At 33.8% G+C, this 12,590-nt stretch overlaps 2 protein-coding genes across 2 annotated transcripts in view; both read right to left on the bottom strand.

Annotated features, from left to right (window-relative positions):
* Positions 1–4,230: 4,230 nt before the first annotated feature.
* LOC108908974 (leucine-rich repeat-containing protein 24-like) lies at positions 4,231–12,341 on the bottom strand. Its single transcript, XM_018713178.1, has 2 exons — positions 10,592–12,341; positions 4,231–4,619 (listed from the first exon to the last, which is right to left on the bottom strand). Exons 1-2 carry the CDS (start codon positions 12,339–12,341, stop codon positions 4,231–4,233), a joined length of 2,139 nt encoding a protein of 712 aa, XP_018568694.1.
* Positions 12,342–12,349: 8 nt separating this feature from the next.
* LOC108909011 (protein pangolin, isoforms A/H/I/S-like) overlaps positions 12,350–12,590 on the bottom strand; it is a 149,282-nt gene continuing 149,041 nt past the window's right edge. The window contains exon 5 of the mRNA XM_023454887.1: positions 12,350–12,454. Coding sequence (XP_023310655.1) covers positions 12,350–12,454 — 105 coding nt within the window. The remainder of the gene's footprint in view (positions 12,455–12,590) is intronic.

Below are 12,590 nucleotides of genomic sequence, written 5' to 3'. Positions count from 1 at the left end.
CATACAAGTGTAGATTTTAAAAATTAAAAAATAAACAGAGCATTATTTAAATTTATTTAGTTTGCAACGTTTTTTTAGAACACCTTGTACACTGTTGTATATCACCATAAAATATCTTCAAGTTGCTAGCAACAACTTTTGTACCAACTTTTCTTAAATCTTAAAAATAAAACAAGTTGACATTTATAACCAACAACCCTGTATAATTCTCGACAGTTAGAAGCTCACTGTAACTGGATCAGTTAAATCCTAATAACGTTAAAACAACGAACTTATATAAAGTAACAAAGTATAGTAACATTCCTGTTATTATTGTTTTATGATGTTACGCAGTGGGCTATGATTTAATAATCGGAACGATTTGACAGCTCGTAGCATTGTTGGTCTTAAACGATTCCGTTGTATTCCTACGCGTGCCGTACGTATAGACGCGCTAACGTTTAGGCTAGTCGACCGCCGGGTTTTAGTGACTTTTTTTGAGTTTCTGCAGTGTCTATTACGTACAAACGTAGATATAGTGTTCGCGTTTCAATGTTTCGTGGTAAAACTTAAAATAATAGTGAAATAAAATTGATTGAATAAGTGTTAAAGTGACTTGTGGAAGTTTAATCTTCAAGATTTCGAGACTAATTGATTTCGCTGTTTTCTTGGTTTCGGTAAGTCTGTTTTTCTCTCTAATTTTTTAGCATGCACATTCCACGTAAGGCGGAACTTACCTTTCATAAAAACTGTGTCCATACATAAATAACTTATTCAACTGATAGTTGAATATTAAACCGATGATTGATTTGACGCTTACACAAGGTGTCCAAACCAGTTGTTTTGAAGAAGTAATAAACACATGTAGGTATAGTGAGTGGCAAATTAACATCTACATTGTAAAAGGTGAAACGAAAAATTCATACATGGTATTTGATTGTTAAAATGCAGCTTAAGAATAATTATATACATATGTGTATGGAACAGTTGGTTTTTTAAAACATAAATAATTTTACAAAATAATAGGGTATTGCCATCCACATATAAAAAAACGTATACGCTATTATGCAGATATTTGCAGAGTTTGCAATAGATTTTTTTAATACACGTTATGTCTTATATCTGAAATATTACCATTATTATTATTCCGGAAGGCCAAATTTGAAGCAAAATATATGCATTTCTTTTTCCTCAGACCCTTGAAATTTCAATTCTGGAATTCCGTCATTTTGTAAATTTCTTCTGAATTGTCAAGCCAAAAGTCTATCTATATTTACCAATGAAAATGATGTTTAATAGAATATCGCGGTACTATTTCAGTTATCAGAGATTAAAAATAAATACAGGATGTTTTTGAAAGAGGTAAAACAAATTGCACTGGTGAATCTATGGCTACACATTTTGCACAAAATGATCTTAGTAAATTGTTCACTCCTTGGGAGATACAGCGTCTCAAAGTTTCCAAAAATGGAATAGCAACTGAAAACCAAAAAATGTATAATAATCAAATTTTACATAAATTTTCTATTAATGCATGTGTAAGTTCTCAATAATTTTTTGAAAATTTCTAGCCCTTGGAGGGGGTTGAAATAAGCACACTTAAGTTATTTTTTGCTAAAACTTTTTGTTTTAAAATAAACCAGGCTATCTGATACGTATTTTTGATTTTTTTGTCAAACAAACTATTGTAGCAAAGACTAACTTAGGGGTTGCTTACTTCAACCCCTTCCAAGGGGCAGAAATTTTCGAAAAATCGTTGAAAAGTTGGACATGCATTAGTAGAAAGTTCCATTACTTTTCGGAAACTTTGAGAGGCTGTATTTCCTAAGGGATGAACATTTTACTAAGGTAATTTTTATGAAAAACGTAGTCTCTTTAGTACGTGCTGTAGATTCATTGGTACCATTTGTGCTACATCTTTCGAAAACACCCTGTATATTAATTACCAATGAAAAGAATGTTTAATAGAATGTTATGCACAGTAGGTACTGTTTCAGTTCTCAGTATTTAAAATTATATATGAAGTTCAGTTCAAATAATATCATAAAGTCCCTATCTTGGTCACTTTGAGTTTCTTCCTGACACATCGATAATTAAAAACTGCCTAACAAACTTCCGAAACTGACTTACGACCACCCCAATAAAAACGCCGCTATTAAAAATTCGTCACCGGTCGCTATTCCCCTTCTAAGTTATAAAAGAGGCGCCGTGCTCGTAACATCAAATTTTATTTACATTTTTCAGCATTCGCTTTCGTAGCTTTCATGCACATTTAACGACGACTGATTAAAAACGTCCGAATCTGCAAAATTTATAAATTAAATTCAGAATAGAAAAATAGGAGATTCACTAGGTTCTCATGGCTAGAAATTAAGTATGTATATCAATTTGAATACTGTCTTTATTTTATTTCCATTTAAAAATTTGTCTATTCGTCCTATTTTTCTCCGTATAGATATTTGAAATTTCAGTTGTATGAATTCTAGAGTTGAACCTAGAAACTAAAACATGTTCCTTAGGAAGAAAACTTGTTTGAATAGTCGGGGCAACTTCATCAGTAAGAAGCATGTTTAATAAAATGTCACACATGCTTCAACGAGTTTTATATCAGTTCTCAATGTTACATAACTTTTGTAGGTACGTCCAAAAGTATTTAAGGCTTTTTCAATTATAAAAGTATCTTTAGTGATCACCTCCCGACACATCGATAATTAAAAACTGTAAGAAACTTCCGAAAGTGATTTACGATCGACCATCCTGCAAAAACTCCACATCAAATATCCGTCATTGATCCACCCTCTCGCAGCCATAAGACCAAATTTTATTTACATTTTTCAGCTTTGGCCTTCGTAGTTTTAATGTATTTTTAACTACAACTCATAATCTATGAAATTACGAGATGAAGGTTAGAATTCCTTTAATTTCCAAGTCAAAATTTATATATTTATCCGATTTTTTCCTCAGAACGCGAGTTTAAAATTTTTTTCCGAAAATTTTAATAATCAGTTTTTTTATATTTGTGTCGCTGCTCTTAGTTTTAAATTAGAATTTCAATCTTGAGTTCAAGAATTAATTAATTTCTTGGAATCAAAAATTATATTATATATTACATGTTACTATTTTCAAATTTAAACAGTAAAATTTGATAGATCTGTTTTCTATTAAATATGGTAATGTTGTTTTATATCGAAAAAGTAATCCGTTTTCGAGAAAAATCGGTTTAAATATGTTTTAACACTTTTTTTCAATGTGCTTTTCTAAGCACTTAAATCCGTTTTTCTTGGAAATGGAGCATTTTATCGAAAGAAATAAAGAGTACCTTTTTTGTATAGGAAATGAAGATCTATCATATGTTGGCCTCTGAATTTGAAAATTTCGATAAGCAAAAAACTTGGGGCAAATATTAGCCGACGACCCCCTCAATTGAGACGCCCCTGATCAAAATTTTTGAAAAATTTTATGATGATCTATTTCGACTTTTAATGAGCGTTCACGAAATCAAAAGTCATAATTTTCCTTCAACCCATTTCAGAAATATTAAAAAAAAGGTGAATTTTTTGAGGCTCCATTTAGGGAGGCGTAGCTCCCTTAGGAAGCATTTTTCGACCAATGTTTATATGAAAAAATATTCTTATTTTTGGCAATAGAATCAAGTGGTAAATTATTGGACACTAATTATGAGACACCCTGTATAAATTATAATTGAATTTTACCCTATCTTTTCATATTTCTGAGTTTAGAAATTCTTGAAGATGAAATTCCAAGTAAAAATTAAGTGTAGTGAATTTTATGGTCTCTTAAAATTGAGTCGAATGCAAATCCCATTTTCTAGAAATTTGGCATAAAAATTTAAAATTTTTCGGAAATGTTTGTATCGTTCGAATAATAAAAACAAAATTTTACATTAATTACTCCCTATTTTTCTAAATTTGTTTGAATAATTGTAGCAAATAATTATTTATGTACATCCGACAATAGAAAACATGTCTTAACAAAATGCCGCACATGCTTCAATGTGTCTTACTTCAGTTCTTAATGCTTATTAACGTTTATACACCTAAAAGTAGACTTAGCGTCTTCTCAAATATAAAATTATCTCTAGTGATCACTTGCCGACACATCGATAATTAAAAATCTGTCCGAGAAACTTCCGAAACTGATTTACGACCATCCCTACAAAAACCCCACATTAAAAATCCGTCACTGGCCCGACCCTCCCGCTCCCATAACATCAAATTTTATTTACATTTTTCAGCATTCGCCTTCGTAGCCTTCATCCGCATTTTCGTTAACTGTCTCCGCAGCCGGCGGCAATTTATTAGGAATCGCGTCCGTCTGAGTCTGCGCGCCGACACATTTTTTCGCCACGGCCTCCTGCCTAACAGAATGTAAGTTGGCCGGAACGCAGGAGGGCCACTGCACTCTGCTTGACGAACAACAAGGCTCTGCAGTTGACGCGGAGCTGCCTGATTTATGGGATTCGGGGGGCGAAGTCGCCGCCACCGCCGCTTGTTGACTCTCATCCGCCGCCCTAACTGGATAACCATCGGCGGTGTAGCGGATGTCGCAGCCGTAGTGCTCGTACGAGCCCGGCTGCTGGGCGCTCCGTAATAGGAACTCGGCCTCCCTGGAGAATCTGCCTGCAATATAAATTTTCTCCCTTTAGTGATTGATTCGGGGATAACGCGCGCGGTTCGTGCGGATACGCGCGGATAAATCAATCAAGTCCTTATTAAAAGGGAAATTTTGGGGGGTGGGTGATACCTAATTCCTGCGCTTTGGGCCTTAGTTATGGTGGATGCGTATGTCTTGAATGACGATCACGTCAAAACCAGTGGCGTGAGAGTCATGCCATCTTTTAAGGAATTATTTCTAGGCTAATATACAGAGTGTCCCGGTCCTTGACACAAAAAAGTCGAGTACCGATAGATGAGGTTAAAATAACATCAGTTCGTTATACAGGTAAATTTTTTTCACACGAGCTTTCGTTAACAAGTTACGGGCCCTGAAATGTGAAAATTAAAACATTATTTTTATTTACAATCTCTAAACTATTAACTTCAGCGTAACGCTAATTTGGTGATCGATAACGCATGCGTACAGCTTGTTTTTGATGTTGAAAGTTAAACTTCATTATGCCCAGAACCCCAGGGATGGACTATGTCCAATGGTTAACACAGTTTAGGGAACCAAGTTTTTCCCCTCCGAATTCTTTCGGATAGAACCTATTGACGTGAAACTTGGATTGTAAGTAGAAAATAGTTCAAGAAACAAAAGTTATATAGTGCCGATGAGCGGTTTTTTCCAGGGGGTGGAAGCCACCCCTTCTAGAGGGTGAAAAATAAAATATTGGAGAACAACCCCAGGAATCCATAAAGCAATCAATTTTAAGCAAAAAGTATCTTATGAACATTTTTCGATAAGTTATTTCTTCCGAGTTATTGATGATTGAAAATGTAAATTTTTTATTAAAAAAAAGACGTTTTTCAGTAGTTTTTCGGGAAAAACTCGAAAAATAGACATTCTATGAAATAAAAAACATCACGAAGAAAATGAAACTTTAGAAAAAGAAAAAAAATTGAGCTTATTTTCATTTATGTAGGTGCAATAGGTGATGAGATACGGCTGGTTGAAGATAATTTCATGTCCGCCAGAAACTAAATTGGAAGCATTAAACGTAAAATAACTAAAAAAATTTCTATTTTGCAAGAAAAATGCACAGCACATTTTTTAAAGTACTTTAAAACATCTTTAATATGAACTTGACTTTAAGTCATTAGCATAAAAATTAACAGAGTTGTGATTAAAATAAAACTGTTAATTCCCTTTTTCGAAAAAAAAAATTGATTAATTTTTCACGAGATTTAAAATTAAAGGTAATCCTTCAACAATTTACATGTGCTAATATATTATACAAGTTTAAGCGGTTTAGAATGCATATTTTTGAAAATATTACGTTTTGATTGAAAAAAATAACATTTTTTTGAAAATAACTAAAAATAAAACAGATACGAAAAATATTAATGAATAAAAGTTTAGATTTTTTTCACAGAATATTTTGTGTTTTTTTTTTATTATTTGAGTAGGATAAAAATTAACAGAGCTGCTAGACGTTTGAAGTTGAGAGCGAAGGTCCTGTTTTTCAAACCCTTTAAACGCATTAAAAAATATTCAATTTTACAGTATTTTTAGCTGTCGAAATTTTGCGTAAAATCGTTTTTGGATCGTCTTAATAGCCTTAAAATTAAGGAAGTTATCGTTAAAAAACCAACGGTACCTTACCGCTTCAATTTTCGAAGCATATCAATATTTTTGTTATCCACAACTTTGGAGCATCCTACATACATAAAATACCTTCACTTTTCCCCTTCGATCTCTTAATACTTCTACTTATCAACTTTAAATGTATAAAATTGTTTTTATTTGTATAACGAAGGGTAATTTTCAAGAAACCCAGTGATTGATAAACACTAGGAAGGCATTATAATTCATTTTAAACAATTTAAAAGCCATTTTTTTATATTTTGTCATTGGGGGTGGTTTTTAAGGGTTAAAACAATGTGATAAATTATAAATTGTATTATAAACAGGTAAACATTTTTTAATTATCCTGTTTGTATTATCAAATTATTCCAAACTGTTAAAAACTTTAACTTATTTTTGTTTTGTTTTTCTAATTTGTGTTATGTGTAAAGTGTGTTTGTCAAATTTTGTTAGTGAAAATTCCATTAGCAGGCAGTAGAATTTTCTAGGCACATATTTTAAAAATATATACGGTTTTAACAAAGTAATTATGTCCAATTAAAAATTAAAACCAAAAAATGGTGGTGGCGCCGCTCGATGTGCACTGTGACATAAAATTATAAATATTTCCTAAACTGTTAATTTTACCGAGTTGAACCAAGAGGGTATTATCGTTGCCAAATTCTTCAGGGAACTTATTTTTGATGCAGGCAGATTACGATCGTCATATTTGCAAAAATTATGGATTGTTAACCTTTGGGCATAGTCCGTCCCTGGCGTTCTAGGCATAATGAAGTTTCACTTACAACATCAAAAACAAGCTGTACGTATGCGTTATCCATGACCAAATTTGCACCATGCCGAAATTAATAGTTTAGAAACTGTAAATAAAACTAAATTTTTAATTTTCATCTTTGAGGGCCCGTAACTTGTTAATGAAGGCCCGAATGAAAAAAATGTATATGAAAAACTGATATTATTTTGACTTCATCTATTTGTACTCGTACTGTATCAAGTACCGGGACACCCTGTATATTTGAGCAAGGGTTGACGACTCTGAAATCTCGAAAAGGGTAGTTTTTTATATTTCTCGAAATTTCATATAGTTACAGTTACCAGTTATGAGATTTAAAAATAAAATGTTAATGCACATGAAATTAAAGTATATACAAGTATAACTATAAAGAAAACTTAATTTTGTGGAAAATAAAAAAAACCTCATGTCCATTTTAATTTTCTTAAGACTCCCTAATCCCTCCCTAATATAGTACTCTATATAGTTACGGTGTATGTGTATATCATGTCACAATTTACATGTCAATAAACAATTATCTTTTGTTTTGATTCTCATTGAATTGTTGGGAGACTACCCGTATATCAGAAGCACGTTATATTCTTGTAGTTAAACTATTTATTTTGTTGAAATTCATTTTTATTTGAATTTTTTTCACAATATATGAATAAAAATCGTAAAATTGCTTTGGGGCTTTAAAAGCCTTTAATAAAATAACATGAAAAACAAAATGAATTTTATCTAGCGAGAATACAAATTCTATTTTTTTAACAGAAAGTTATTTATATACCTACACACAAATTCGAAATAATGTTTTCCTACTCTGTTTGTCACTGCATATTTTTAATATAAAAAAATGAATAGGTTTCTGGAACAAAATATTGTTTTTGTTTTTAAAAATTAATATTTTGGATAATGCAGTGTAAATCAACATGGTATAATAAATAATGAAAAATAATATTTTATTTGTTTTTTGAGAATTCTGTATCTATAAAGGACATAATAAAAATGATGTGAAAGTCCGACTGGAATGAAACATCTAAATAATCAAGGTTCCATTAACATTTCTCATATTACCTCGTTTATGAGCTAGAGAGTGTTTAAGTTATATTCCTATGTTTTACTGTTTATTTCACATAATGTACCCCGCGTAAATGTTCTGAACAGAGGATAGGAAGCTTCTTTATTTGTAAATTTATAACAATATTTCTTTATAAAATTTTCTTCTTGTCGTCACCCTTAAAAATAATACTTTCTGGATTTTGATACACAGGGTGTGCCATTTAACACCCCTGCTGCCAATATTCGAGTAACAGAGTAAAAGTAAAACTTTATATTACAAAAATTACTCAAAATTTAACGATCTTTCAGATGGACTGAATTTCCACGTTCCAGGGATCAAAAATTATTTTAGTAACGCCACGCCATCTATACAGAAAGATTTGAACTAACAGTTCTAACTACAATTTGAAGCTATTCGAGGGATCTAACAACCCCAGTTTCCGGAACTAAAATAAATTTCTTCATTTCGGAGATATTGGCAGCGGGAATGCTCAATGACACATCCTGTATAGGGTGCTTAATTTTTTGAAAATATAAAAACGTCTACAAGCTAAGTCCTCACATTAAAAGTATCAAAGAATGTTACTAAAAGGTATCGTTAGGAAATCCAAGGTCGTAAATGTGAAGTTTCAATCATATAGCAGAAAAAAATTATCTCATTTTATATGTCGGATAGATGGCTTGGATATACTTAGGATTCTCGTAATTAAACCAGAAATTGATTAACAAATGATAATTAATTGAAATCGGTTGAGAAAGGCAAGGAAACAAAACATTTTTTATTTTTTTTTTACTTTTTTTGCCTCTAGTTTTTTTTTGAGTACAGATAGGTATAGGTTTAGCTTCATAAAAAAAGTAGATAAAATTTCCTTCAAAATAAGAGGTTGTAAAGTATTTTTGGATGAAAATTGACTGATATAGGGCCGCTCAAGCTTACAATTAGCCAATTTTTCGATTTTCGTGGCGTTTACCCTTATACATTTTAATTCTCATTTTTTTTTGCAAAAAAAAAGGAAGGAAATAAGACGTTCAATGATGTTCATCACATGACTTGTTCGAAGGGTCATCAAAAATGAAAAACCGCGGTGTGCTATTAAATTAGAGGGTTGAAATTGAAGATAGGGGTGAAAATGCACTTTTGCAGTTTTTTAAATATAGCACGAAAACGAAGCAAAATGTCAGTGTAGTTTATAAAAAAAAATTTGTAGAGAACTGAATTTCTCATCGAAATGGCTTATTTAAAAAATTGAAAAGAAAAATTTGATGCAAAAAATCGTTAATAAACAATTTTAAAAAGAGCAAAAAATATGATTTTTTGATTTTTATAAATTTTTTCGCTTCATTTGTTAGTAGAAGTAGGCAAAGAAAATTGCTGTACAAAAAAACTAGATGATATTCCCTTCAAAATGATGCGGTTTCATAGTTTTTGGACTAATATTGACTAAGTTATAACCGGTAAAACTTATATATTTTTTAGATTTTTCTTGTTTTTAACATAATAATGATTATAATTCTTATTATTTTTACAAAAAATTGGTTCTTTACTTAATAAAAAATTATTTCAAAAGTTTTATTTGTTAATAATAAATAAAAATTTTTACAACTTAGTCACAAAAGTAAAAATTCACCTTTTTTGCTTTTTTTAAAATAGTTTATTAACGATTTTTTACATAAGATTTTTCCTTTAATTTTTTTAAATGGGTAATTCAATTCTCTATAAAATTTTTCCTATGAACTATACCGAAATGTTGCTTCGTTTTCGTGCTATATTTAAAAAACTGCAAAAGTGCATTTTCACCCCTATCTTCAGTTCCACTCTCTAATTTAATAGCACCACGGTTTTATTTATTTAAAATTACCATTTGATTGATTCATGTAATAAAATATCTTGAACGTCATAGTTCCTTTTAAAAATCCTATAATCAATAGCCTATTATAATTGGGGAACATAAAAATTCGATACAATTTTTTGATCTTCTAGAAGTCTCAATCTGAATTCATTGAATTTTTTAATTATCATTTATTAAGTAGTTTCCTATATGTATAATTATGAGAATCACAAGCTGCCTAAATGATATGAAACGAGGTAACAATTATTTTGCAAATGAATAGAAACTATTGGAATTGTTAGAGTAATCTTTTAGTGACACTTTTCAAAAGATTAGGGTATTTTGATTATTCTCAAGAAAATACAACTTTAAAGAATTTGAGGAAAGGATTTTTTTATAAATAATGACATTTTCTCATAACTTTACAGATATGTAGAAAAGTTTTTCTTCTTCAGAACACTTTCGTGTGACAAACTGTACATACAGGACAATATTTTATTAAAGAAATAGCAACTCTTAAAATTCTTGACTTTTAAAAATTTTTTTTAGTTTTGTACTAATTTAGTAAGGACCATCATTAATTGTTATGAGACAACTACTGACAAATAAGGACTTGACATTTAAGGGGATCAGAAACTGAAAACCTAGGGACCTGATAGGTATTCAAATTAAGTAATTGCCTTACCTATCGGCACGGCAGCGGTGTGCCTCTTGTTGGTCCGATTGTAAGGCAAAGTTCTGTAGCAATTCCCGTTAAAAGCCTGAGACCTGCCGTCTCCTGTCTTCAGCAATCCCACAGGATTAAGACGCACGTCGGTCGGCAGGATGCATAAATTACAATCGCTCTCCTGGAACTCCTTAATCGTCTGCAAGTTATATTGAGTGTTTTTCGTGACTAATTGATGGTTCTCTATCAGGATGTCGCACGCCCCCCGCCCCGCGCTCTCCGTGCCGTTAATGAGATCGGGATTCTGTTCCTGGTAACACTTCAAGGACGTGGGGCTGCGTAGCTGATTAGCGGTCGCGAGGGGCGACAGAGACCGGAGCAGCTGCTCGTTGGGATGCGAGCTGTAGAGCATCAACCCTTCTTCGTGGTTCACTAATTTAATATTGCTGTTCTCCTTTAGGTGCTCAGAGTCGTCGGTGCTGTCTTGCAGCAAGCTATCCTTGGTGGAGTTCCTCAGGGCTACCTTGGAGTTGTCCCTTTTTTTCTTCAGCCGCGCGTTGCGATGACACTTTATCACTGATAAGACCGCCACGAATAACAACAGCAGGAGTGAGACCGCTGTGGCAGTAGCTAGCATCAAGACGAACTCCAACGGGACTTCATCCGCTTCGATGCTTAATTCATGTTTTAATATAACCCTGATGGTGTAATTAGCGTACGAAACCCCGGCGGAGTTCTCGGCGTTGCATATGAACGTCCCGTTATCCTCGGTGTTTGCGTTGTAAATAAATAGTTCGCTCCTCTTCTCCACCGTGCCTCTTTCAATGTAATACAACAAGTGCACTCCTGGCGCTAGAAACGTGTCGTTCTGCAGTAGTTGTCCCTCGAAATACCAAGTCACCGTGGCTTCAGGAACGGCGTGGACTTGACACACTAGAGAAACGTTCCTACCTTGCTCTATCTCCACGTAAAATGTGGTAGGGGTAACATCAGGCAGACACGCTAGCTCTTTGGAGGGAACGGACTTGATCGTCCTATACGACAACCGTAGCGGAGTCCTGCAAACCGGCTCAACCGAAAGTGGGAAGCTGAAACTCAATAGCCAAGCGTGGAGTTGAAGTATGTGGCAGTCGCATTCCCAAGGGTTGTCTTGGAGTTGCACCCCCTTGAGCCCGACTGGTAAATGTGTGAACGCAGCGAATGAGGACATCTTGTTACCGTTCAAGTGTAGCCACTCAAGACTGTACAGCCCCTGGAACGCAGCCTCGTCCACTTTCGATATCTGGCAGTAGCTCACCTCCAGCGTGTTCAGGAAGGACAGATGGCTGAACGCGGCTCTTTTCAGCGTCTTTAAGGGGTTGCGACTAAGAGTGAGCTTCATTAAAGACGGACAGTCGAGGAAAGCTGCAGATGGGACCGCCTCGAGCAAGTTGTCTGACAAATCCAATTCCACTAGGTTCGTCAACCCCTTAAACGTCCTGTCGTGTATGACGCTGATGCGGCAGCGAGCCATGTATATCCTTTGTAAATTGATTAGGTCCAATTTGAGGAATTTCTCCTGATGAAGCGTTCGCAAGTTGTTCCCAGAGAATTCCAATACTTGAGTGCCAGAATCCATGCCCTCGGGGATTACGACTAGGTCCTTATTGATACACTCCGCCGTCTGTTTCCCGTTCTTCCATTTACATATACAGGGAAAAGGGCAGCCGTCGCATATCGAAATCAGGACGAGGAGGGCGATCGCTGTTCTCCGTGCGGCGGGAACCATCGCGAATTTCAATGTCGCCGCCATCCGATCATGTTATCTCCTCTTTGAAGTCGCTTCTTGGGAGTATCACCACTCTTCTGCGTTCTGGGTTCATAATTCGGCGGATGGAAATCCTGAAACAAGAGAGAAATTATTCAAAACAATAATTACACATTGAAATGTGTCTACATTATGAAGCAAACGTCGCAAGACAATTATGACAGAAAATTTCCAATAACTCGGCATTACAATTGTCTGAATCTCTCAGTG

The sequence above is a fragment of the Anoplophora glabripennis genome, unplaced genomic scaffold, assembly GCF_000390285.2.
Source record: "Anoplophora glabripennis isolate ALB-LARVAE unplaced genomic scaffold, Agla_2.0 scaffold72, whole genome shotgun sequence".
NCBI lineage: Eukaryota > Metazoa > Arthropoda > Insecta > Coleoptera > Cerambycidae > Anoplophora > Anoplophora glabripennis.
The sequence above is the reverse complement of the archived record's forward strand: the minus strand, read 5'-3'. Positions and strand labels throughout refer to the sequence as shown.